This window comes from Asparagus officinalis, chromosome 3, assembly GCF_001876935.1.
Source record: "Asparagus officinalis chromosome 3, Aspof.V1, whole genome shotgun sequence".
In the NCBI taxonomy this organism is placed as follows: Eukaryota; Viridiplantae; Streptophyta; class Magnoliopsida; order Asparagales; family Asparagaceae; genus Asparagus; species Asparagus officinalis.
In genome coordinates this window covers 19,709,914-19,737,591 of record NC_033796.1, presented here as the reverse complement: position 1 = coordinate 19,737,591, position 27,678 = coordinate 19,709,914, and the positions used below count along the sequence as shown (strand labels likewise).

Sequence of the window (27,678 nt, the reverse complement as noted above, 5' to 3'; positions counted from 1 at the left end):
AAAGAGAATACAAATAGGGTTTACAATCTCTCAAATTTAAACCCTCAAACAATCTCTCAATCTCTCACAAAAGGGATACTAAAACCTAAAAGACGCTGCACAGAACTCTTCTTCAAAACAGCAAAAAAGCAATCTGCTTTTCTCTCTCTGCTTTGCTTGCACGCCGCCCAAAAGTTTTCTTTTCACCCTCTTTCTCTGCAGCCGCCAAAAAGAAGAATCACCCGCACCTCTTTTTCACGCCCTAGCCGCAAACAAAAAACCTCCTACCTCAATTGCACACACCGAAAAATACCCTAGCTTCGGTATTTATAGCTTGTGGAAACAAAAAAGGCTGAAATTGTGTTCACGTGGGTCTGGCCCACCACTTCTCTTCACGCGGAAATGAGCGGCTGATTTCTCGTTCACTTATGTGGTGGCCCCCCCATCACGTGTATACAATTCTCCACCTCGGCGAAGTTTTTCCAAAACTGAGCCGACACCAACCAAACCAAATGTCTCACTTGTTGTGTCCAGTACACCGTGGAATAATTCACGACAACAGACTCAATCCATAACAAGTCGAGAACCCAAATGAGAATGCAAACACTCTCCAATTGTCAGTATCAACTCACCAAATCGATCTCACCCCCCATCAAAATTCAAACCCGGCTGCATCATAAAGACTGCCTACGTATCCTCTTGCCCAAGGAATCAAGCCGAACGTAGTTCATTCAAATGGCCTCCAAAGACCTCAATCCAATAGAAGAGTTCGCAACCTTTCTCCAATATCATCAACTCTGCGACTGATAGCACCTCCAATGGCCTCAAACACCTCCACCTGAGATGAACTAATGGTCATATCCAAACTGCATCTATCAGCTGCACTCAAGTCAAAACCCAACTCATCATCTGTATCCGAATCCAAATGACTTCCACGCTGTGTCATCTCAGCTGGAATCCTAAACAACGCAGTATGATCTGGAGTAATCTTCACCCAATGTGGAGTAGCATTAATCTCCACCTGCTGCGATACCTCTAAGGTCTGTCCAAAACTCTCCACCTGCTGAGAGTCAATTAGCTCCCTCATCGAAGCCTCAACCAAAGTGACACTACCAGACCTATCTTCTAATGGAGTTTTACCTCCAATCACAGCAGTTGACAACTCTTTAATAGGATGACCCAAATATGTCGAAGCCTCTGTCCAGAAACTCTTCTGCAAACCATTGCTCGACCACAAACACTGATCCTCCTCCAGAAAGGTACGGTTCTCCAAATTTGTCACCCTATCTAGCTGCCCCAATATTTCCTTTCCAACGAAGTGCCTCGAAATGCCGTGAGCTCGGCTCCAATACAGAAACACGTCCATCTTGTACCTCCCACCAGAATGGAGTACCTTCACCTTTCTGTCTATTACACACTTCTTCAATCTGTTAGAGACTACTAGGACTTTATCCATCGGGGATTTGGTTGCAACCCAAACCGCCTAGAACAGCCACCAACAAAGGAAACCAAACGCCTATTACCTCCCAATGATGCCCCCTTGGAAGGCCCCCAAATATCCACGTGAACTCCTCCAGAACGACCCTTAGCACGGTGAATAAAGGTGCCACACTTCACCTCGGTCTTCTTGCTCACATCAACAAGTTCACTGGACTTCAAACTACAGGTCTTTGCACCCTCTTTCAATCTATGCGAGGAATCAATACTGAAATGGTCAAGCCCCAACTGCCGCAGTCTAGTCGAATCAACAGAAGTCGTCAGCTCTCCACCTGCCACTATACCTCCAGTCAAGTAATACAGGTTATTTATCCTGACGCCCTTCATCAAAATACGAGAGTCTCTCGCAATCTAGAGAACCATGTCCTCAACACGAACCTTCAGACCCTCTCCAACCAAAGCTCCAATCGAGATCAAGTTCTTCCTCAAAGAAGGAACATATCTCACATCATTTAACTCCCTAACAGTCCCGTCAAACATTTTTATGCGAATTCTTCCAATCCCAAGGATCTGGCATGCACGGTTATCAGCCATGTACACCACACCACTATCCACCAGCTTCTCAAAACTGGAGAACCATTCCCTTCTAGGGCACACATGATAGGTCGCACCACTATCCAACATCCATTCAGATTCCTCCGAATAGCTATCTGTAGGACTGATAGAAAGCGAATAAATAGAAGAGTCAGAATTATTACCATCCGATACGATGTTTGCTTCTGATGATGGTTGCTTCCCTTTTCCCTTCTGCTTATTCTTCATCCATTCGTCGAGCTTTGGGCAGTCTTTCTTCCAATGACCAGTCTCCTTGCACCAAGCACACTGATCTTTTCCAATTGTAGGATGCCCTACTCTAGACTGTGACTTCCAATTCTTCCGGTTCGGATTCCGCTACCGGCTCAACCGAAGCCTCCTTATCCTTCTTTCGAAGCTGATAATTCACAAGTGCAGCGGTGACCTCACTATACGAAAGTGATGCCTTCCCATTAATCAGAGTAAGAACGAAGGTATCATATTCCTCGCCGGGCAAGAAACTCAACAACAGCAACGCCTTGTCCTCATCCTCAATTATGACATCCACATTCGCCAAATCCGCAAGAAGCTTCGTGTAGTGGTTCATGTGATCTCTAATGGAGGTTCCCTTCTTTAATTGGAAACGATAAAGCCTCCTCTTCAAATGCAAGCGATTTTCCACACTCTTGGTCAAATACTTGCTTTCGAGAATCTCCCAAATCTTCTTCGCAGAAGTCTCATTCATCACATCATATTTTAGATCTTGAGTCAAACAAGACCTAATCACACCACACGCCGTTCGATTCATCTTCTTCCAAACCTTTTCTTCAATCTCATCTGGCTTGCCATCTAACTCCAAAGTATCCTCCAAATTCTGCGCGTTCAACGCATCCAAAACCTTGTATCTCCATAATCCAAAATTATTTGTGCCATTAAACTTCTCCACATCTATCTTCATAGAGTGGATATTCAAACTCTGAATGTTCTTCGCACCAGAAGCACCACCCTCGACACCCGAAGCACCTTTCCCCGACATCTTACGCACCAACGAACGAAGAATAGATCCAAAACTGAAAGGATAGATTCTTTACCAAAAGATCCCACCTTTATCACCAAACGAAGCCCTAGACAAGCCTTCAAATTGATCTACTCCTCCAAATATCCCAAGCGTAGCCCGAGCTCTGATACCACTTGTTGTACGCAGCGGAAATTTCGGCAGAGTTTCTGGTGCACAATAAGAGAGAAAGATCGATAAGAATTCTTGTTTCTCAAAGGGAATAAGAATCTGAAAGCCTAATATCCCATCAAAGTGGGATATTAGCTCTTCCTCTCGTCAGCTCTAGGACTGCGCGTCGAGGGATCCTAAAAACTATTACAATGGCCACAAACTCAAACAATCAATTTTACGTGGTTCAGCAAACTGCCTACGTCCACGGGGCAAGGAGGGGGATCTACTAATAGAGGAAAAGAGAATACAAATAGGGTTTACAATCTCTCAAATTAAAACCCTCAAACAATCTCTCAATCTCTCACAAAAGGGATACTAAAACCTAAAAGACGCTGCACAGAACTCTTCTTCAAAACAGCAAAAAAGCAATCTGCTTTTCTCTCTCTGCTTTGCTTGCACACCGCCCAAAAGTTTTCTTTTCACCCTCTTTCTCTGCAGCCGCCAAAAAGAAGAATCAGCCGCACCTCTTTTTCACGCCCTAGCCGCAAACAAGAAACCTCCTACCTCAATTGCACACACCGAAAAATACCCTAGCTTCGGTATTTATAGCTTGCAGAAACAAAAAAGGCTGAAATTGTGTTCACGTGGGTCTGGCCCACCACTTCTCTTCACGCGGAAATGAGCGGCTGATTTCTCGTTCACTTATGTGGTCCCCCCATCACGTGTTTACAATATTTAAAGTTCTCTAGTGTTTTGCAAGATATTTAACTAAAAAAAATGTTTTGTAGTTTTGGTTTGCCTCTTTTTGGTATCAATACTACAACAACAAAGCCTTTTTTCCAAATGCTTGGGGTCGGCTACATAAATCTTATTCTTCCATTCTGTTCTATCCTGGGTCATCTCCTCTATTAAATTAATTATTAGCATATCCTTTTTAATTGTTCACAACCAAGTTCTTTTAGCTCTACCTCTAGATTTCTCTATCCCGTTAACTATAATACCTTCATTTTTTTTCTAACTAATGCATTAGAAGTCTCCGTTGTACATGACCAAACCACCTCAGTAGATTCTCTCTCATTTTATTCCCAATAAGAGTAACATTTAATATACTACAGATGTGCTCATTTCTTATACTATCTCTTAGTGTATACCCACAAGTACCATCGTTATATTTTTATTACTGTCACACTCATTTTTTTGCACTTTTAGTTTCAGTACTGGTGTTGTCAGTTTATGCACACCGTCTCGGGTTGCATGTACCAATTGATTAATAAAATTAAAATCTTAACTAAAAATATAAAGAAAATTAACAGTCTTTTACTATAAAAAAAATCAATCAGTTATAAGTTAGTCACTTTTGTGAAGTCTTGTCATATAATGATTGGTATAATGGAAATTCTGAGTGATGTGATATCTGAATTAATAACTTGGTTAGATGGAATAGTTGGTGCTATTAAATATTAACTTGATATACATTATTAGTCCACAGTCCATATTTTTGTATAACGTTGTTTTTGTTGTGCGTCACGGAAGCAAAAAAAAAACGACAATTTAAAAGCACACATAAGAACAATAGTAGATCACAAATGAACACAAGCCAACCAATCACAGCAAGAACACAAGATATACGTGGTTCGACAATGTGCCTACGTCCACGGGGTAAGGAGAGGGGAGTTTCACTAATAGAAATCAAGGGGAATACAAATTAGGGTTACAAATCTTACCCAAAACCCTCAAACTAGACCACTTGATCTCTCCAATAGACTCCAACAATAGAAGCCGAGAAATCCCCTTTCAGCAGCTCAAAACCTTCAATACTTAACCCTAGAAACGAGTTCAGGGTTTATATACAACTCTCAAACGAAACGGGTCTGGAAACAGAACCCAGACTAAAACCGCTTCGGCGGTCGACCGGTACGGTCGACCGCGATCCATCGCGGTCGACCGGCCCGGTCGACCGCCCTCCATCCAGCGGCTGATCCAAATTTCCAGAGAGTTCGGCGGTCGACCGCGTCGGTCCCGCCGTAGTCGACCACCACCCAGTCTGCCTGAAACCTGAGCCTGAAAGCCAATTCTACAAATCTCCACCTCGGCGAACGTTTTGTCAAAACTGAGCCGACACCAAAACACCCCCAATCAATCTCAACTCATACAACCGGCTGTATCTACAGACTGCCTACGTATCCTCTTACCCAAGGAATCAAGCCGAACGTAGTTCATCCAAATGGCCGCCAACGGCCTCAACAACGAAGAATGTTTAATAAATTCAAACAGTGACCAAACTTCAGACCTGGTACAACTTTGGTCAACATATCAGCAGGGTTGTCCTTAGTGTGGACCTTCTCCAATGTGACATCACCATCGTCCAAGACGTCACGTACAAAATGAAATCTGACATCAATGTGCTTCGTGCGTGCATGGTAGACTTGGTTCTTTGCCAAATAGATAGCTGACATACTATCACATTATACCTGAATGGTCTCCTGTGCAATCCCCAAATCATCCAACAAGCCATGTAGCCACAAAGCCTCCTTCACTGCTTCAGTCACCGCCATATATTCCGCCTCCATAGTAGAAAGCGCCACTGTAGACTAGAGAGTGCATCTCCAACACACCGGTACACTAGCCAATGTAAAAACATAACCTGTAGTGGACCGACGCTTGTCAAGATCTCCGGCATAGTCTGAATCCACGTAGCTAACACAATCCTGCCCTGTCTTATCATTCTTCACAAATATCAACCCAACATCCACGGTACCCTTAATATACCGTAGAATCCACTTCACGACCTCCCAATGCCCCTTGCCGGGGTTGTGCATGTACCTAGATACCATGCTCACGGCCTGTGACAAATCTGGCCTAGTACACACCATAGCATACATCAAGCTACCCACTGCACTGGCATATGGAACCTTGGACATGTAGTCCCGATCCTCTACTGAAACTGGTGACATCAAAGCTGAAAGCTTAAAGTGGGGAGCTAATGGAGTACTCACCACCTTGGTATTACCCTCAAAACTGAACTTCTTCAGCATCTTCTGCAAGTAACTCCTCTGTGTAAGCTTCAATCTCCCCTTCACCATGTCTCTCCCAATCTCCATACCCAGTATCTTCTTAGCCTCTCCCAGGTCCTTCATCTCAAATTCAGATGACAACTCATTTTTCAATTTCCCAATAGCTGAAGTGTTTCTGGAAGCAATGAGCATATCATCAACACATAATAACAAATAAATGTGCTCACCATCCTGTAGCTTGCGCATATACACACACGGGTCATAAGGACTCCTCGTGTACCCTTGGCCAATCATAAAGCTATCAAATCTCTTGTACCACTGTCACGGTGATTGCTTCAGTCCATAAAGAGATTTCTTCAATTTGCACACCAAATCTTCTCTTTCTGCAGTTTTAAACCCCATAGGTTGTGTCATGTAGATCTCCTCATCTAAGTCTCCATGTAGAAAGACCATCTTCACGTCTATTTGGACCAAATCTAAGTCCAGCTGTGCCACCAATGCCAATAGAATCCGAATAGACGAATGCTTCACAACGGGTGAAAATACCTCATTGTAATCAATGCCCTCAAGCTGTGCATATCCCTTGGTGACCAATCTGGCCTTGAACCGAATGTCCCTAATAGAAGATCCCTCCTTTTTAGCATACACCCACTTATAACCAATAGTTTTCTTACCCTTAGGTAGCTTTGCAAGTTCCCAAGTATCGTTCTTCTGAAGAGATTGCATCTCCTCCTCCATGGCATTCCTCCACCTAATAGAATCAGGGCTAGACTCTGCCTCCCTGAATGTGGCAGGAATCAAATCATCAACGACCTCCACAGATAGAGCATATGCTACCATGACATCATCATATCTAGCTGGCCGACGAATCTCTCTCCTCGGCCTATCTGCTGCAATGGACCCCTGAGCATGACCCTGCTCCTGAGCCTCACCATCCACTGTATCCTCCATGTGCCCGACTGTCATCTCATCTCCTTCCAGCGTCACACCTGCAGGAGCCTCAATGGACACAGTGCTGTCTGGAGTGGGTGGAGTCACATCAACCTCTACCTGCTGCGATATCCCTCCTGTCTGATTTTCCTCCACCTGCTAAGGAACTTGAGGCTTCATCATGTACGCCTCATCAAATGTGACATCTCTGCTAATGACCATCTTCTTGTCTTGTGGATCCCATAATTTGAAGCCTTTGACACCTTCTCTAAATCCCACAAAGATAGTCTTTCTCACTCTCGGATTCAACTTCCCATCACTAACATGGAAATAAGCTGGACACCCAAATATCCGTAGAGTCTCATAATCACTAGCCACAGAACCACACCCAAATATCCGTAGAGTCTCATAATCACTAGCCACAGAACCAGACCAACGCTCCATAGGGGTCTTCCCCTCTATCGCAGTGCACGACAACCTGTTAACGAAATGGCTCGCATAAACTAACGCCTCGGCCCAAAAAGATCTAGCCAATCCACTCTGCGTCATCATACATCGCACCTTCTCCAGTAAGGTACGGTTCAGCCTCTCTGCCACCCCATTCTGTTACGGTGTCTCTCTAACTGTGAAGTGTCTTCTAATACCGTGATCCCGACAAAACTGCAAAAATGGATCACTCTTATACTCTCCACCATTGTCTGAACGGAGAGTCTTCACCTTTCTACCTGTCTGTAGCTCCACTTTCTTCTTCCACTCCACAAATATATTCAGGACCCCATGTTTATGCTTCATGGTATATACCTAATTCCCCCTGGAATAGTCATCAATGAAAGTGACAAAATAATTTGCTCCACCAAGCGATGTATGCTTAGAAGGGCCCCAAACATCTGTGTGAATGTAGTCTAATATACCTTGGGTGTTGTGAATTACGGTGCCAAACTTCACTTTAGTCTTCTTCCCAAGAATGCAATGCTCACACATCTCCATCTTGCAGGTCTTTGTACCTTTCAATAGCCCATGTTTTGCTAATGACTGTAGAGACTTTTCACCTGTGTGTCCAAGCCTCATGTGCCATAGTGTGGTAGTATCCTCCTTCGTGGTGATAGAAGCAGCCAGACCCCCTGTAACTGTCTTGCCCTTCAAGTAGTATAGGTTGTTTTCCCTGATGTAACTGTCTTGCCCTTCAAGTAGTATAGGTTGTTTTCCCTGACACCTCGCATCACCACCATGGACCCCTTCATGACCTTCAACCTCGCATCACCACCATGGACCCCTTCATGACCTTCAAACTAGCATCCTCTAATATCACTCTATAGCCGGATGCCTCCAAAGTCCCAAGAAAAATGAGGTTCTTCGTCAACTGCGGCACGAACCTCACTTCTTTCAATTCCCTAGTCACCCCGTCATGCATTCTGATTCTGACTGAGCCAATCCCACTAATAGGACAAACGTGATCGTTCCCCATAAGCACCACGTCTCCTCTCTTCAACTCCTCAAAGTTGGTAAACCAATCCCTTTTAGGGCAAATGTGAAATATAGCTCCCGAATCAAGCATCCACTCCGTAGAATCGACATAACAAACTGACGGCAGTGCATGACAAGAATAATCGGAAGAATCCGAATCTGAAATATCGCCAACAATCTTAGCAACATTCACCTCTGAAGCTTGTACAGCTTTTCCCCTTTGCTTTTCGGCTCTATCCTTCAACTTTGGGCACTCATTCTTCCAATGTCCCTCTTCTTTGCAAAAGACACATTGATTTCTACCAACACTCTTATGGCCACCCCTATTCTTTGATTTTGAGCGGTTGAACCTTTGACGGTTTGGACTACGGCCACGAACTGCTAATGCATTACCCGATGCCTTCTCGGAGGGCTCACCATCGTTCTTCCTCAGCTCATAATTTATCAATATCGAGGTCACCTCCTTGTAGCTAACTGTAGTTCGTCCATTTATCATAGTGAGAACAAATGTACCAAACTCATCCTCCGGCAACGAACACAATAGTAACATCGCCTTGTCTTCATCCTCTACCATGATATCTACATTGGCCATATCCGAAATTAGCTTTGTGAAGTTGTTAGCATGCTCCCGAATGGAAACTCCCCTCTTCATCTTGAATTGATAGAACATTTTCTTTAAATGAAGCCTATTCTCAATGCTCTTCGTCAAATACTTTTCATTGAGTGTTTCCCACAATCTCTTCGCCGACGTCTCATTCATCACATCATAAATGAGATCCGGCATCAAGCATGACCGAATCACCCCACAAGCTCTATTGTTCATTTTCTTCCAAACCTTGTCTTCAACATCTTCAGGTTTCTCTTGTAGTTCAAGAGTTTCCTCCAAATTTTGTGTATCTAAGGCGTCCATTACTTGACACCTCCAAAAGGCAAAATTGATCTTGCCGTCGAACTTTGGAACATCAATTTTAGTATTATTGATGCTCAAGCTTTGGATCGCCTTTGTCAAAGCCGATCCCGATGTACTTGTAGCACTTGTAGCGCTTGAACTAGCCTTGCTTGTTTCAACCATATTGTAGGTCTACTCTCCCAACAAGAATCCAACAGCGAATTCTTTGAATAAACTCCCAAGTCCAACCCGGAGCTCTGATACCACTTGTTGTACGCCGCGGAAGCAAAAAAAACGACAATTCAAAAGCACACACAAGAACAATAGTAGACCACAAATGAACACAAGCCAATCAATCACAGCAAGAACATAAGATATACGTGGTTCGGCAATGTGCCTACGTCCACGGGGCAAGGAGGGGGGAGTTTTACTAATGGAGTTTCACTAATAGAAATCAAGGGGAATACAAATTAGGGTTACAAATCTTACCCAAAACCCTCAAACTAGACCACTTGATCTCTCCAATAGACTCAAACAATAGAAGCCCTAGAAATCCCCTTTCAGCAGCTCAAAACCTCCAATACTTAACCCTAGAAACGAGTTCAGGGTTTATATGTTGGGTTTGATTAATCCAACAAACCCATGTGGCCCAACCTACTCTATTTTGGATTTGATTTAAAGTTGCCATTGATTCAAGTTAGGATCAGGATGCTAACCACATGGTCTGGTTAGACAGTTTCAAGTTTATCAAGTTGGGTGGTTATCTTGAACATCTAAAGGATAGGATCAATCGGAGTGTAATCCCACGGTTGTGATTAAACCATGATGGGTAGGGTTAATCACAAATATCTATATAAAGGGTGGGAGTCCCTCCTCTCAACCGTACGCAGAAAAGAGACCTAATTCCCATCATTGGCTACGGGAGGAGAGAGGAGAAGACTTCCATTGTCTTTCGACGGTGAACGGCAATTTAATCTGTTATTTTCTAGTTCAATTTTCATGCCTAGATCAAATTATCCAACAGTGGTATCAGAGCACAGATTGTGCATGATTTTTTGATTTAGAATTAAAGTTTTTTTTTCGGATTAATTTTAAAAAAAAAAGCTTTTGTTTGCCGTCAAACTGCACCCGATCTTTGCTGCGGACAACTTTGATTTCATCATGGCAGCGGTCAATCTTGATTTTTCATCTTTGCTGCACATGATCCTTAATGGTGTAGTTGATTTTTCATCTTTGGCAAGTTAAAATATCACGACTGCAGCCATGGCTATACCCTTGAACTTTTTTCATCTTTGGCATAGTTGATTTTGTCCGGAACTTTTTTATTATTATTTAATCAACTATACCCTTGATCTAGAACTTAGATCTTGCAGCCATGGCCATGGACTCGGGCGGCGGAGGGTTTTGAGTGAAGGCGGCGGGTCTTGGGTCGTGGGATTAGGGTTAAGTTTTTTTTATTAGGGTTATAATTAATTAATTAGTATAATTAAATATCTTTTATTAATTGTGTTATATAACCCTATAACCCATTAAGTCAGACCCGATCCAGTATGTAATGGACCCGACCCGCTATAGTAATGAATTGGATCCATAAAATTCTTGGAATTTGGACAATTCATAAAGATTTTTGTATGCACATAAAGATAATTGATTTACTCTGATTATATCCTTAATTCAGGTGGGGGTAAATATTTGGGTTCATGATAAAACGGATTATAGTATTAGATCAACCTATGGGGTTAAGGAAGATCAGTAAAACAGTCACTTAGAAATTATGGTAGAGTAGGTTAGTGTCTTGCCCAAAGGTGACCAACCTATAATACCCTAATTTTCTAAGGTTGAGTTTACTCTCATTTGGACTGGAAGGTTGCACTTATCTGTGGGTGGACTACTAGTCTTGCCCAAAGGTGTCTGGGAAATCCTCTACATGATAAGTGGTGCAGGATAGTTGAAACATGTCAGTGAGAGGAGAATAACCCTACTGCCCAAAGGTTAGGAAGTGTTCAAATCAAACTGACACTGTGTAGGCTAGTTCTGTAGGTGATTATATCTCACATTTGGGGGGCGAATAGCATGTCAAATCACTTGCCCAAAGGTGTGATGAGATGATGCACCCGCCTGTCCCGCAGAGTGGAAGGTTGCATACGTAAAACACTCTGACCCATCCATTCTAACCCTAAATTGGATGTGGAAATATTAAAGTTAATTAAATTAAAGGTCTCATTTGATTTATATGTCCATGGTTTAATACAGATGGACGGACAGTTTATCCAGAAGCAGAATGAGGAATCCGTTAGAGCGAGACAGTACAATACAGTTTGTAGGGATTTAGTTCATGTTTGTTGTGAAACAAATTTAGTTGATGCTCCTTCAAATTCTTGGTGGATTGATTCTGGTGCCTCTGTACACATTTCAACTTCATCACATGGAATAATCCACAGTCGGAAGGCAAGGGCAAATGAACAGCTTTTTTTGGGAAACTCACAGCCTATGAAGGTGGAGCTCGTTGGGACTTTCAGTCTCCGCTTGGATTTTGGAGTTTCCTTAGTTTTATCAGACACTTTCTACGTACCTTCTATGAGAAGGAATCTTATTTTAGTTTCTAGACTTTCTGGATCTGGTTATAGCTTTGTTTTCGAGAATAATTCTGTCTCTATCAGAAATGGTTTGGATGTCATCGGACATGGTTTCTTGATTGACGGTCTTTATAGATTAAATCTGGATGCATCTTTTCCTTCCCCTCTATGTATGTCTGTGAATTCATCTTCTTCTGGTACAAAGCGTCCTAGGCTTAATAGCAATTCTTCCATACTTTGGCATCGGAGATTGGGACATGATTCAAGAAAGCGATTGGAATCCTTAGTAAAGTTTGGTGTTCTTGAACAGCTAGATTTCTCTGATATTGGTACATGTGTTGACTGTATCAAGGGAAAGATGACTAAATTGAGAAAATTTGAAGCCTCCAGGAGTGAAGGTCTCCTTGACCTCATTCATACAGATATTTGTGGACCTTTTCCCACTCCCTCTCATGGTGGTCAGCGATACTTTATCTCTTTCATAGATGATTTTTCGCGCTATGCCTATATTTTTCTTCTTCACCACAAATATGAGGCACTGGATGTTTTCAAGATCTTTCAAGCTGAAGTCGAAAAACAGTTAGAAAGAAAGATTAAATCTGTGCGTTCTGATCGAGGTGGGGAATTCTATGGTAAAAGCGATCAGGACGGCACAAATCATGGTCCCTTCATCGAGTATTTGAGGTCACAAGACATTGTTCCTCAGTACACTCTCCCAGGTTCTCCACAACAAAATGGAGTAGCTGAAAGAAGAAATCGTACTTATCAAGATGCTGTTCGCAGCATGATGAGTCATTCAGATTTGCCTGAAAGTTTTTGGGGTGAGGCATTGAAGACAGCTGTATATATCATCAATCGTCTTCCTTGTAAGGCGGTAGCAGAGACCCCGTTCAAGCTTTGGACTGGCAGGGATCCTAGTCTTGGTCATCTACGTGTTTGGGGATGTCCAGCAGAGGCGCGACCTTATAATCCAGACATTAAGAAATTAGAAGCCCGAACAGTGTCGTGTCGCTTTGTTGGCTATCCTGCAAGATCTAAGGGATACAGGTTCTATTGTTCTTCTCGGTCTACCCAATTCTTCGAGACACAACATGCTGAGTTTCTGGAAGACCCTAATGCTTCTTCAGAACATCGTGGTCTGAGTTTTGAGGAAGTTTTAGAAGATGAGCAGTCGCTTCCGCTATTAGATGTCATCTCTAGATTTCCTACTCTTCCAGATAGCTTTCCACCTCCTCCTCCAGTTCAAGAAACATTTGTACCTGCAGAAGAGCCACAACATGTTAGAAGATCCTCTAGAGTCAGAAGATCTGCCATACCTGATGACTATGAGGTCTATCTTCAAGAAAGTGGATGCATTGATCCAGAATCCGATGATCCCTCATCATACTCACAAGCTAGAGACAGCATTCATGCAGCTGATTGGCTAAAGGCTATGGAAGAAGAGCTTCAGTCAATGGAAAAGAACTCTGTTTGGGAGTTGGTACCTTTGCCGAACAAAGCTAGAGCGATGGAATGCAAATGGGTCTTCAAGACCAAAAGGGATTCTGAAGGAAATATTGAGAGATTCAAGGCCAGGCTAGTGGCCAAGGGTTTCAAGCAGAGAGAAGGGATTGACTACGTCGACACTTTTTCTCCAGTATCTAAGAAAGATTCTCTCAGGATAGTTCTTGCTCTCGTCGCCCATTTTGACCTTGAGCTCCATCAGATGGATGTCAAGACGGCATTCTTGAATGGAGATCTGAATGAGGAAATATTTATGGTGCAGCCTGAAGGGTTTGCAGTTAAGGGAGATCTGGTCTGCAGATTGAAGAAGTCAATATATGGTCTCAAACAGGCTTCCAGACAATGGTACTTAAAATTTCATCAAGTGATAACATCAAATGGCTTCCGAGAGAATCCTGTCGATCGCTGCATATACCTTAAAATCAGTGGGAGCCGATTCCTCATTCTAGTATTATATGTAGATGATATATTGCTTGCCAGCAGCGATATTCATCTCCTACATGAGACTAAAGATTTTCTTTCGAGGCATTTTGATATGAAAGACCTCGGAGATGCTCATTATGTTTTGGGCATCAAGATCCATAGAGATCGAACTAAAGGCTTGTTGGGCTTATCTCAAAGGGCTTACATTGAGAAAGTCCTTCAGCGATATGGCATGAAGTTTTGTGCACCAGGTGAAGCCCCAGTTGTTAAAGGAGATATGTTCAACAAATCTCAATGTCCACGAAATGAAGTTGAGCGTAGGCTCGTGAACTCTGAGGAGTATGTCTCTGCAGTTGGCAGTCTAATGTATGCGGTGTCATGCATCAGGCCGGACATCAGTTATATCGTGGGAATATTAGGCAGAGTATGGTGCTGTTTTTGAAGCAACATTGCATGCCTCTTGGCTCAAGAATTTCATCAGTGAACTAAAGGTGGTGGATTCCATTCAGAGACCAGTAAAATTGTATTGTGACAATCAGGCAGTCGTACAGTTTGTAAAGAACAAGAATTTTTCTAGCAGGAATAAGCACATCGGTGTGAAGTACTTGTTAGTCCTTGATAAGGTCGAACAAGGATTGATTGAGGTTCCTCATCTGCCGACTCAGTTGATGATTGCTGATCCTTTGACCAAGGGAATTTCTCCAGGGCTCTTCAAGGAACATGTATCCAGTATGGGTGTTTTAGAGTCTTTTGATTCTATATGATCAGTGAGATTCAGTTGTCATAGTAGTTTTGTTTTATTTTCAAGTACTATATTCTGGATTGCTTTGAGCTCATAAAGAAACTATTGTGCTAATTTTTAGCAGTTTGATATTTTCAAGCATTGTGTTCTTGGTCATTGTTGCTTGATATATATTTAGTGGTCCATAGAGTCATAAAGGTTAAAGTAAAGAGACTCTTAAATTTGTGCAGAAGCTGAATGTGATTGGGCATCACATTTGAGGCTTTCGTTCTGGACTAAAGGTGATGGTTTTCACATGGCGGATGCCGGTAAAAGTTTCAGAACGGCATACATGTTTGTGTATGTTGCAGAGGACACTTAAGAGCGTACATCGGTTTTGGCCATAAGGGATGTACGGTTCTATTACACTCCACTAAAACCACCATAAGGAAAATGTCTTTAGAACATTAGTGGTACTAGCGGTTGGACCGTGGAGTGACCTTGTGCCATATTAGAGCATATAGTGTTTTCACGATCAACCATTAGTGGTACTTTTGTTTTAAGGAAAAGGTTTCGGAAACTATCCTAATTAGAATCATGGCAACAAGTTGTTTTCTAAAATAAATGGGTGCGCACCCGACTTTTGAAAGTTTTTGAAAAATTTAAATATTTTTTTTGAAAATTAAAATGAGATATGTTGTGCCAAGTGGGAGATTGTTGGGTTAGATTAATCCAACGAACCCAAGTGGCCCAACCTACTCGATTTTGGATTTGATTTAAAGTTGCCATCGATTCAAGTTAGGATCAGGATGCTAACCACATGGTCTGGTTAGACAGTTTCAAGTTTATCAAGTTGGGTGGTTATCTTGAATATCTAAAGGATAGGATCAACCGGAGTGTAATCCCACGGTTGTGATTAAACCATGATGGGTAGGGTTAATCACAAATATCTATATAAAGGGTGGGAGTCCCTCCTCTCAACCGTACGCAGAAAAGATACCTAATTCCCATCATTGGCTACGGGAGGAGAGAGGAGAAGACTTCCATTGTCTTTCGACGGTGAACGGTAATTTAATCTGTTATTTTCTAGTTCAATTTTCATGCCTAGATCGTTAAATTATCCAACATTATATACAACTCTCAAACGAAACGGGTCTGGAAACAGAACCCAGACTTAAACCGCTTCGGCGGTCGACCGGTACGGTCGACCGCGATCGCGACGGTCGACCGCCCACAGAACAGAAACTTCTGCGGTCGACCGCCGCGGTCGACCGCCACCAAACCTGACGCCCAGTAAGCCTCGTGCACGAACGCGGTCGACCGCCGCGGTCGACCGCCACCCAGTCTGCCTGAAACCTGAGCCTGAAAGCCAATTCTACAGTTTTCGATATAGTATCAGAGTACACTAGGTACCAAGAGGTCCTGGGTTTGGGCCTTATTATTGTTATCAAATGGATCTTGCGTGATCAAGTAATTCATGATAAGTACAACAAAAAATTTCAGATATATACGGAATTTTAATCAGTAACTTAGAACGAAGTCGTTGGTTAAATCAAATGAAATAGACAGTTCTTTTGAGGTAAATGCATTGACCCAAAATTATTTGGTTTATTATGATAGTTGAATCAAGTATAGTAAATATAATTTAAGCATAATTCAACACAATTTCTGAGGATTCCAATGGGAAGCGGATATCCACTCCCCGTGTTCCATTAAAAAAATCAATGAAACGTGAAAGCACGCTAAATGGAGGTAGATATAAAATAAAGCAAGATGCTAAACTTGAGATAATCTCTCCTTACTGACAAAACAAAATCAAAAAGCGAAAATATTTTCAGTACCGTGTAAGTGAGGTTCTGGTGTCTGCGAAAGAAAAAAGGTCGGCTTTCTACTTGTTACTAATTTATGTTGGACTGCATAGAGTATAATGTTTATAACCTTCAATCTTCATCACAACTTGAAAGTTTTGGTGTATTAAAAAATACTTTAAGATGAGACCAAGCTAAAATTACATACATATAGTTTTAATTTCATAATAATGTTTTTTTAATAGTTACACAGTACGTGGTACGTAGCGGGTCATGGTATAAACTCATGTACGCAATTCGCCACTTAGAAAATTTGAATTTGATGGGGGGTAACTTGCTTCAGTACGCAAGTTCAGTTAGTGGTATGTTTTAGAATTTTTTTGGTGGGCTTAAAGTTTTTAAAAGTATATAGTAGAAAACTAGAAATTTGAAAGCTAATTATGCATTTCAATATTTTTTTCATACCAAATACTTAAATACTTCTTTTTATGAGGTTCCTTTCTTTGTTCTATTTTTTTCACATAGTTCATGTTGGGATCATGGTTTCATTTCACGTTTTATTAACATAAGTATTTAGTTACAGTAAAGCCATTAACTCATATATTATGTTATGCACCTCCATTTATTTGATTGCACACATTGCATTGCATCTTGCGCATATGAACTTAAAGGGACTTTGCGGCCTACATATTTATAAATGGTACACCAATTTTTGGGGAACCAATTCATGTATCGGGGGAAATCGATTTGCAAATGTATTGGGAATCGGTTCGCGGGAACTGTACGACGGTTCAAAGGTGGTCCAGGGAATTGCGCGACTATGGTTTTTTGTTTTCATTAGTAATGAATTTCTTAATCAGAAACTAATCATGATGTAGATAAGGTTCAGGACTAAAAAAAACTTATCTAGTCCTACAATATACATTAATTTGACTTTCCGAACCAGTGTCCATTTTTAACCCGGCCCAGTACTAAACCGTACTTAGAAACCCTAGTCATACAGAAACCATGCTGGAAACAAAGCTATAGCCCCTGGACCAGAAAATGCACACTTGGTTCCAGATGGGTTTGACATTTTTCTTATCCAATACGACTGTACAAGTAACGGTTAGCAAGTTTGGTCGCCTAATTTTAAACACTTCAATTGATTATAATTTAGATGTTAACTAAAGTACCTCATGGAAACTAAATCCAAATTTAGCAGATTCTTGTCCTCAATGTTTGAACTTTTAAATAATTGATGTCAGGGTAAACTATGCGATGGACAAGAGATTGCTGTGAAGAGACTTTCTAAAACATCAATTCAAGGTACTGATGAGTTCAAAAATGAGGTTTTGTTGATTGCGAAGCTCCAACATAGAAATCTTGTTCGGCTTCTTGCGTGTTGTACACAAGGAGAGGAGAGAATGTTGATATATGAGTACATGCCCAACACAAGTTTGGATGCCCTCCTTTTTGGTTAGTTTATTGATCTTCTTCTACAACTCTTTTTCTATTTTGCACTATTTTAATGAGAACCGAATACAGAGGAACGTAACAGTTTGCGACAATCTTGTCAGATAAAGCTGAAAGCATAAATGTGGAGTGGCGCACTCGGTACCATATTATTATAGGCATTGCTCGTGGGCTTCTTTACCTTCATCAAGACTCGAGATTTAGAGTTATCCACAGGGATTTAAAAGCTGGTAATGTTCTTCTTGATAGAGAAATGAACCCCAAAATTTCAGATTTTGGCCTGGCAAGAATATTTGGTGGTGACGAGGCAACGACAAGGACAAAAAGAGTGGTTGGAACATAGTAAGTTTTACCTAATTATATTATACATGCATTTGTTCGAAATTTCATAAATCAAAAGTAGTGATGATCGTAATTATGTTATGCAGTGGATATATGTCTCCTGAATATGCAATGGATGGGGTTTTCTCTGTCAAGTCTGATGTATTCAGCTTTGGGGTTTTAGCACTGGAAATTATAAGTGGACAAAAAAACAAGGGCGTTTTCCTATCAGAGCCTCAGGCTAACCTCTTAGGAAAAGTAAGCATATCAATATTCACACCTGATTTTCTTTGTACCTTCCAATGAATGTTGCATGTAGGTCAACCTATAATTTATCTCCTAAACCAATTACAGGCATGGAATTTGTGGAACGAAGGCAAAGGAATTGAACTGATAGATCCAACGATAGGTTCTGACTTCTCATATGATGAAGTTATGAAATGTATAAAAGTTGGACTCTTGTGTGTGCAAGAAAACCCAGAAGCTAGGCCAACAATGTCATCAGTAGTTCTCATGTTAAGTGACGAAAGAGATGCATCATTTTGCGAACCTCAGCAACCAGGATTCACAGGAAGAAGAGATCTATCCTGTCCACATTCATCCTCAACTAACAGAGACTCAACTGGCATTAATGATATATCACTTTCTATTGAATTAGGTCGATAAATGGATTTTATTGATTATCACCGACCAAGAGGAGCTTAACAACGCAGGGGGAGAGGAGATGCCATAGTTCGGGATGTTTTGGATGCAGAGAAGGATTTTCTCCCTTGAAAAAGGAATGTGATGGAAATATTTGCATTTACCCTCTCGAGAAGATGACTTATCATTGATTAACGGGAAAAAAACTACCTAGTATTTGCTCATGTATAACAAAATAATTATGCAGTGACAAGATCATTATGAAGTGAAACTTCGTTATTCTTTGCACTTTAATTCTGTGTATTAGAGCAAGGTTGATTAAGAGTTCTGCAGAACAATTGTGGGTAACAAGAATTTCCTTCTGATTTAGACCAAGTATTTTGGACTTCTTAGATCCTATTGAGGGCATGGAATAATTTTTTTTTTTTTTAAGCTAAGGGGAAAGAGGATTGCTGAAGAGATCGAATGAAAGGGATTCAAAATTCAATTGAATTGCCAATCTTTGGCGGTAAACATTATATGAATGTCAAATTGTTTTGACTTGTGGTCAGAGCAGCGATAATACACACTATAAGAGTTTACTTGAATGACTTGGAATAAAGAAAATATATGAAGGAAATATCAAGGAAAGGTTAGTCGAAAAAGATTATTAGCATTATGACATCTTTTTAGTACAGTTCATTAACAGAAGGACCACTATCTATTGATGTTGATTTTTGGCTTGAATCCAAAATGGGTGGGACCCATTTCAAATCTCTTCAAATCTCTGGGAGGTAAAAAATGAAGGCAGGCTGAAGAGCTTTCGGTGGAAGGCTTTGTTTTTGTCAACAACATCAGGCTCTTTATGGCTTTGTTTTTTGTCAACAACATCAGGCTCTTTAGGTGTTGACAAAGAGAGTTTAGGTAGATTAGGAGGTCGTTATCAAATGTCCCTCTCACTTCTCTTCTCCAGAGGGATTTTCTCAATCTCTCACTCTCTCTTAAAACTCTCAGTGTGTGTTTACAACTTAGTAGCGAGAGCAAAAACAAAAGAGCGTCTGCTAAAATTTGGTGTGTTGTATTTGAGAGATTGAATATAGTGAAAGCCCCCTCTTGCCGTGGACGTAGATCAATTTGATTGAACCACGTAAATATTGTGTTTGTGATTGTCTCTCTATATTTTTTGGCTTTGTGTTTAAATTATCCCAATAAATTGGTATCAGAGCTTCTCCGTTTCTAGGACAGCTTTCAATTCTCCACAATGGCTTCTGTGAAGTTCTCGGTGTCGATCTTCGATGGCCAAAATAATTTCGGCCTATGGAGGATAAAGATGAAGGCTTTGTTGCGACGTGAAGGCACAGTTAAAGCTATCGATAGGAAATACCCAGAAGATATGACTAGTGCCGAGATCAAAGAGATGGACGAAAAGGCTCACAGCGCCTTACAATTGTCACTATCCGACAATGTGCTTCGTGAAGTTGCCGATGAGGAAACAGCAACGGGGTTGTGGTCAAAGCTCGAAAGTCTCTACTTGAAGAAATCTCTTACTACGAGATTATACCTGAAGCAACGGCTATACACATTGAAGATGAAGGAAGGTACACCCATTCAGGAACACCTTGATGAATTTAATAAAATTGTCATGGATATGAAAAACCTGGATCTTAAGCTTGATGATGAAGACCAGGCTCTCATTGTGTTGTGTTCATTGCCTGACTCTTATGAAAACTTTGTTAACTCTATGTTGTATGGAAGAGAATCCATAAGTCTTGAGGATGTGAAGGTCTTTTTGAATTCTGCTGAGTTAAGAACAAAGTTGAATGGGAGAGGTACCGATAGGCAGGCTGACGGTCTGCTAGCCAGAGGAAGAACGAAGACCAGAGAGGGTGATAAAGGGCAATCCAGAAATCGTTCAAAGTCCAGATCAGCCCAAAACAAGAAACATGTGGAGTGTTTCTACTGTCACAAGAAAGGGCATTACAAGTCAGAATGCTATGCTCTAAAGAAGAAAGACAACCAGCATGGTGAAACCTCAGATTCAGCTAATACGGTAAAGACTGATACTGCTGTTGTTGCTGAGACGGTTCTTGCAGTTTGCCCCTTGGATGGCCGTTCCGATAGAGAATGGATCTTGGATACGGGTGCGTATTATCATATGTGTCAAAATAAAGATTGGTTCACTACTTACAGATCTATAAGTGGTGGATCAGTTTTGATGGGAAACAATATAGTTTGCAAGACAGTTGGTATTGGTACAGTTCGCATCCGGTGTCACGATGGGATAGTGAGAACTTTATCAGATGTGAGACACATCCCAGACTTAAAGAAAAAATCTGATTTCTTTGAGTTCTTTGGATTCTATTGGGTGTTCTTACAGTGGTGGAGGTGGAGCTCTTAGAGTTTCTAAGGGCTCATTGGTTGTGATGAAAGGTAGTAAGGTGAACAGTCTTTATGTTCTCCAAGATAGTATGGTGACAGGCTCTGCAAATGTGTCCTCTGATGCTGATAGGGACACTACTCAGTTATGGCACATGCGCTTAGGCCACATGAGTGAGAAAGGGATGACTATTTTGAGTAAAAGTGGCTTACTCTGTGGTGATCATACATCATCACTGGTTTTCTGTGAGCATTGTGTGTTTGGGAAGCAAACTCGGGTCAGCTTCTCGATTGGCTCACATACGACGAAGGGCACTCTCGACTACATCCATTCAGATTTGTGGGGACCTGCTCAGGTTCCATCCAAATGTGGTGCTCTTTATTTTCTGACGTTTATTGATGATTTTTCCAGGAAAGTTTGGGTTTACTTTCTCAGGCGCTTTATTTTCTGACGTTTATTGATGATTTTTCCAGGAAAGTTTGGGTTTACTTTCTCAGGCGCAAAAGCAAGGTGTTCGAAACTTTCAAGAAATGGAAAGTATTTGTTGAAAATCAAACTGAAAAGAAGATTAAACGTCTCCGAACAGATAATGGCCTAGAGTTTTGTAGTGGTGAGTTCAATCAGTTCTGCTCAAATTCTGGGATCGTACGACATCGCACGGTCAGACACACTCCTCAGCAAAACGGGGTGGCAGAACGCATGAATAGAACGTTGACGAAGAGAGCTAGGTGTATGCTCTCAAACTCTGGGTTGGATAAAGACTTCTGGGCTGAAGCTATTAACACAGCTTGTTACTTGGTGAATCGATCTCCTTCTACGGCCATTGAACACAAGACTCCAAATGAGGTATGGTCAGGTAAACCAAATGACTATTCAAATTTAAAGGTATTTGGATGTCCCGCTTACTATCATGTTAGAGAGGGTAAGCTTGAGCCAAGAGCTAAGAAATGCATATTTATTGGTTATGCTGATGGCGTTAAAGGCTATCGTTTGTGGTGTCTTGAACCTGATTCTCCTAAATTCATTATTAGTAGAGATGTTACTTTTAATGAAAGATATATGCTTGATCATGGGAAGGTTTCTGTTGAGTCTACAAGAAATGTAGAGAAGATCATGGATAAGGTGGAGCTTCAGGTGGAGCTCGAGGGAGAGACGTCTCAAAAGTCGTCTATAAAAATTGCTCCTACAGCTGTAGAAGAACAACATGATTCAGGCTCAGATGCTGATAATGCTGAGATTGAAGAACCTTATTCCATAGCCATTGGCAGAGAGAGGAGACAGATCAAACCTCCTCAAAGATATGCACATGCTGAATTAGTGGCGTATGCTCTCACGACAGCTAAAGAGATGTGTATTCAAGAGCCATCAAACTTTACTGAAGCTGTCTCATACGGAGAATCTGGACGTTGGGCCACAGCTATGACAGAAGAACTCGAGTCACTCTACAAGAATCAGACTTGGGATTTGGTGCAATTACCTAAGGGTAAAAGGGCAATTGGATGCAATTGGATTTTCAAAAAGAAAGAAGGGATCCCAGGGGTTGAAGATGCTAGATTCAAAGCATGGTTGGTGGCTAAGGGTTATAGACAAAAGGCGGGAATTGACTATGATGAAGTGTTCTCTCCGGTTGTGAAGCATACCTCTATCTGTGTATTGCTTGTCATGGTTGCTCTATTTGATCTGGAGCTTGAGCAGCTTGATGTGAAAACTGCATTTTTACATGGCGAACTTGAGGAGACTATCTACACATGTCTCAGCCAGAGGGATACTTCGTAGAAGGTAAAGAAGATCAAGTTTGCAGATTAAAGAAATCTTTGTACGGCCTGAAGCAATCTCTCAGACAGTGGTACAAGAGGTTTGATAATTTTATGCTTAGTCATGGGTACTCAAGAAGTACTTATGATAGTTGTGTGTACTACATGCATCTAGGAGATGATTCTTTTATTTATCTTCTATTATATGTCGATGACATGCTTATTGCTGCTAAGAACATGTCGCAGATTCTTATTTTGAAGAAACAACTCAGTGATGAGTTTGAGATGAAAGATCTTGGTGCAGCAAAGAAGAACTTAGGTATGGAAATCAGGAAGGACAAGAAAGCTGGAACTTTATATCTCTCACAGAAGAATTATATTGAAAAGGTGCTTGAACGCTTTGGGATGAAAAAGGCCAAGCCCGTTACGACTCCTTTGGCTTCTCACTTTATGCTCTCGGCTTCAGATTCACCTACAAGTGAGAACGAGAAGAATAAGATGTCCTGAGTTCCATACTCCAATGTAGTAGGTAGCATTTGTTAAACCCTAAGGGGGGTGATTAGGGTCTTATGCTAATCTAATCCCGATTAAAAGCCAATTAAAATTATGTTGATTAATTTGTTCTTGCAAGAATGATATAAGATAGATATGAGCAAGAGAGATATGAATAAGCACAAATAAAAAGTACGCTAAGCAAAACACAAACAAACGATATGTTTACGAGGTTCGGTCACCACGACCTACGTCACCGCTCCTCACCTCGAGGAGATCTCCACTATCATAATCCAGTTTGGAAGCCGGAACTTCTACACACTCGGTTTACAAGCTTACCGAAAAACTCTCACACAACAAACACTTGACAAATGAGAACGTAAATGAAGCTCACACTCACTAAATCACACCCCACAACCCACACTATATAGTATGAAGATATTAAGCTTAATATGTGTGTGTGATAACAGTGAATGAAAATAATACAACTCAATAAATATAGCTAAATAAATGAAAATGAAATAGTAAGCTATATAAGGAAGAGTTTTAGAAAGCTTCTCAATAAACAAGAAGAGTAGTAGATGATGATTCCAATAGGAATTGAAAGCCACTTCTTGTTGTAGAAAACTTCTCTTGAAGTAGATTAACGAAAATTAGCTTAACAGCTCTTTAAACGCCTCTTAAACCTTTGTTAAAACTTATTGTAAAAACTCTTGGTTTTCTTGGTTACTGAAATAGAAGAGCAATGGGGTATTTATACCCACTCAAGAACTCAGCAAAAACCAACTTGAAATGACCAAAAAGCCCCCAGAAAATCAAATCAGAAACTAGCCGTTGGAATACAATCATGAGTTCGGCGATCGACCGTGGAAATCTCGCGGTCGACCGCGAGGCACAAAAAAATCTGAGTTTAGAAATTAAAAGCTGGCGGGCGACCCGGGCGCTTTCACGGTCGACCGCGAGCACATAAAAACCATATACTAAAAATTTGCTACTGGCGGTCGACCGTGGCTGTCGACCGCGAACTGATACATGGCATGTGATAGGTTTTTGGGCTGATTTTGAAATTACGTTAAAAATATCAAATTAATTCCAAAAATAGTAAAACTTTGGGAAAAGTTTCTAAATGATGAAATAATTATATTTGAAAAGGAATTTTTTGGAAAATCAATTTTCGTTTGTGAAAACTCGCTGTTTTTAAAAAGTGTTCAAAAAACCTGTATTTTATGAACATGAAAAATTTGATATGACTTATAAACACGTATATATATATCATGCATACATTGTATGTATATAATAAAGTATGAATGAGCTGTAAAAAAGTTATTGTAACAACATTTGATGAAAAATTATTTATATGATAGAAAACATCAAATCTGTGTTAAGTGTACATATATTGAGCTTACATATAAACATACAATATATGTAAGCAAACTAAACTTATACCAGGTGTAGCACACACATGAACTTGAATCTTTACTTTTGATTGCCGTGTGTAGAAATACCTGTAAGGAAAAACCAAAAACAACAAAGACTAGAAAACATATTAGCGATAAATTGTTTGACAAATCATCATCAAAACTATAGGGCCAACAGCATTATGTATGCCATGATTTGCACTCGTCCAGACATTGCCCAGGCAGTCAGTGTAGTGAGCAGATACATGACTCAACCAGGAAAGACACACTGGGAAGCAGTAAAGTGGATCCTACGGTATCTTAGGGGTACCTCAGATGTGGGTTTAGTTTTTGATAGCAGTACTTTGGGAACCTCAGTTGTAGGTTTTGTGGATTCTGATTATGCAGGTGATCTCGATAAAAGGAGATCTTTGACTGGTTATCTTTTTACTCTTTCTGGCTTAGCTATTAGTTGGAGATCGACTCTACAGTCGATAGTTGCTTTGTCTACTACAGAGGCAAAATGCATGGCAGCAACAGAAGTGGTAAAAGAGACCATTTGGTTGAGAAATCTCGTGAGTGAGCTTGGACTACAGCAGGAGGCTAGTTCAGTTGTATTTTGCGACAATCAGAGCGCAATACATCTAAGCAAAAACTCAGCACATCATGAGAGGACAAAGCATATTGATGTCAGATATCATTTCATTCGTGAGGCAACTGCTGAAAGAAACATCACGATGAAGAAGATTGGTATTGCAGACAACCCAGCTGACATGTTGACCAAACCGATCCCGGCCTTCAAGTTCAAGCACTGCTTGAATTTGGGAGGCATTCGCACTTGTTATGTGGCCCCGTTTAGGGCATTGTTTGCAAGACGAGTGAAATTCACTAGCTATTGATGTTTGAGAATTCAATCCAAGGTGGAGATTGTTGATTTTTGGCTTGAATCCAAAATGGGTGGGACCCATTTCAAATCTCTTCAAATCTCTTGGAGGTCAAAAATGGAGGCAGGCTGAAGAGCTTTCGGTGGAAGGCTTTGTTTTTGTCAACAACATCAGGCTCTTTATGGCTTTGTTTTTTGTCAACAACATCAGGCTCTTTAGGTATTGACAAAGAGAGTTTAGGTAGATTAGGAGGTCGTTATCAAATGTCCCTGTCACTTCTCTTCTCCAGAGGGATTTTCTCAATCTCTCACTCTCTCTTAAAACTCTCAGTGTGTGTTTACAACTTAGTAGCCAGAGCAAAAACAAAAGAGCGTCTGCTAAAATTTGGTGCGTTGTATTTGAGAGATTGAATATAGTGAAAGCCCCTCTTGCCGTGGACGTAGATCAATTTGATCGAACCACGTAAATATTGTGTTTGTGATTGTCTCTTTATATTTTTTGGCTTTGTGTTTAAATTATCCCAACAAATTGGTGACGTCCCCCTTGACAGTGAAAGCATTTTTATACATGCCGACGACCAACGTGATTGTACCAGGGATCTTGTCTAGGGGAAATGGTAAGGACCAGATTATAAATATTGTGGGAACAAGTACAAGGATTGAAAATGTTCTTATCGACATTTCTGAGTTATAGGACATAGTGGGTCAAGCAATATGCCTCACCTGATTTACGTAAAAGAAACTGGAAGGAGAGGAAGACTACTGCAAAGATAAAAGATCACAAGCGAAAGATTTCAAGCTTCTGAATCCCATCATAGATTAGAGTGAGTCCATCTTATTCGTAACAAGCTAGACATGTATACATGCTCCATCTTGAGGAGAAGTGTTAGAAGTAATTAAGGAAATAAATATTAGGTAAGAGAGCAGAGGCGGAGCCAGGACCCTCAGGATAGTGGCAATTATTTTTAATAAATAAAATAAAATATTTATAAATCTACTAAAATAAATTTATTAATACATTTAAATATTGAAAAAAGACATATTACAATTGTCCTCGATGGGTTTTCATCATAATGACTCCATTACCCTTTTCAAAATTACGTTAAACAGATATCTTAGGTCATCTCCAAGCGGCCTCTAAAATGACAAAATCTCCAAATTTGGAGAGTGGAACCTCTCCAACCACTCTCTAAATTTGGAGATCTCCAAATTTCACCCTCCAAATTTGGAGGATGAAGAGAAAATTTGGAGAGTCTCTCCAAAATACTATTCATGTTTTATTAATTACAACTTTGCCACTTTTAACTATTTAGTTTCTTAAAATTTACCACTTTGCCATCATTCTTAGTAATTTAAATTAGATGTTTAATTTCAAATAAATATAGTTAAAAAATTATTAATCTAATATTTAAAATCATTATATATTTGGAAAGGTCTCTTTGAGATCTTTAAAATGAAACTAAGATTAATTTATTTTAGTATTATTATAAAATTTTGCATTATTAATATTGGGTTCATTTTAAAGTTCTCATCGACACCTTTATAATTAAGTCTATTATTATTTTTAACTAAGTCTATTATTTCTCATAATCAAGAGAATGTATTTTCCTTGGACCAACTCAATTCTTGTGTGTTTTTTTTATCTTCTTCACACCCCACTCTTGATAATTCTGTCCTTCTTAGTAATTTAAATTAGATGTTTAATTTCAAATAAATTAGTTAAAAAATTATTAATCTAATATTTAAAATCATTATATATTTGGAAAGGTCTCTTTGAGATCTTTAAAATGAAACTAAGATTAATTTATTTTAGTATTATTATAAAATTATTAATTTTTAAATTAAATAAATAAGTATCAGACATGAAATTTTAAATACGGGGATCTATTTAAC

The 27,678-nt window shown here is 40.3% G+C and overlaps 1 protein-coding gene across 1 annotated transcript in view; it reads left to right on the top strand.

The window, feature by feature from the left end:
- LOC109833269 (receptor-like serine/threonine-protein kinase SD1-8) overlaps positions 1–19,242 on the top strand; it is a 26,109-nt gene extending 6,867 nt beyond the window's left edge. The window contains exons 4-7 of the mRNA XM_020400879.1: positions 17,733–17,943; positions 18,045–18,282; positions 18,369–18,519; positions 18,616–19,242. Of these exons, the coding sequence (XP_020256468.1) occupies positions 17,733–17,943; positions 18,045–18,282; positions 18,369–18,519; positions 18,616–18,927 (912 nt within the window). The 3' untranslated portion in view covers positions 18,928–19,242. The remainder of the gene's footprint in view (positions 1–17,732; positions 17,944–18,044; positions 18,283–18,368; positions 18,520–18,615) is intronic.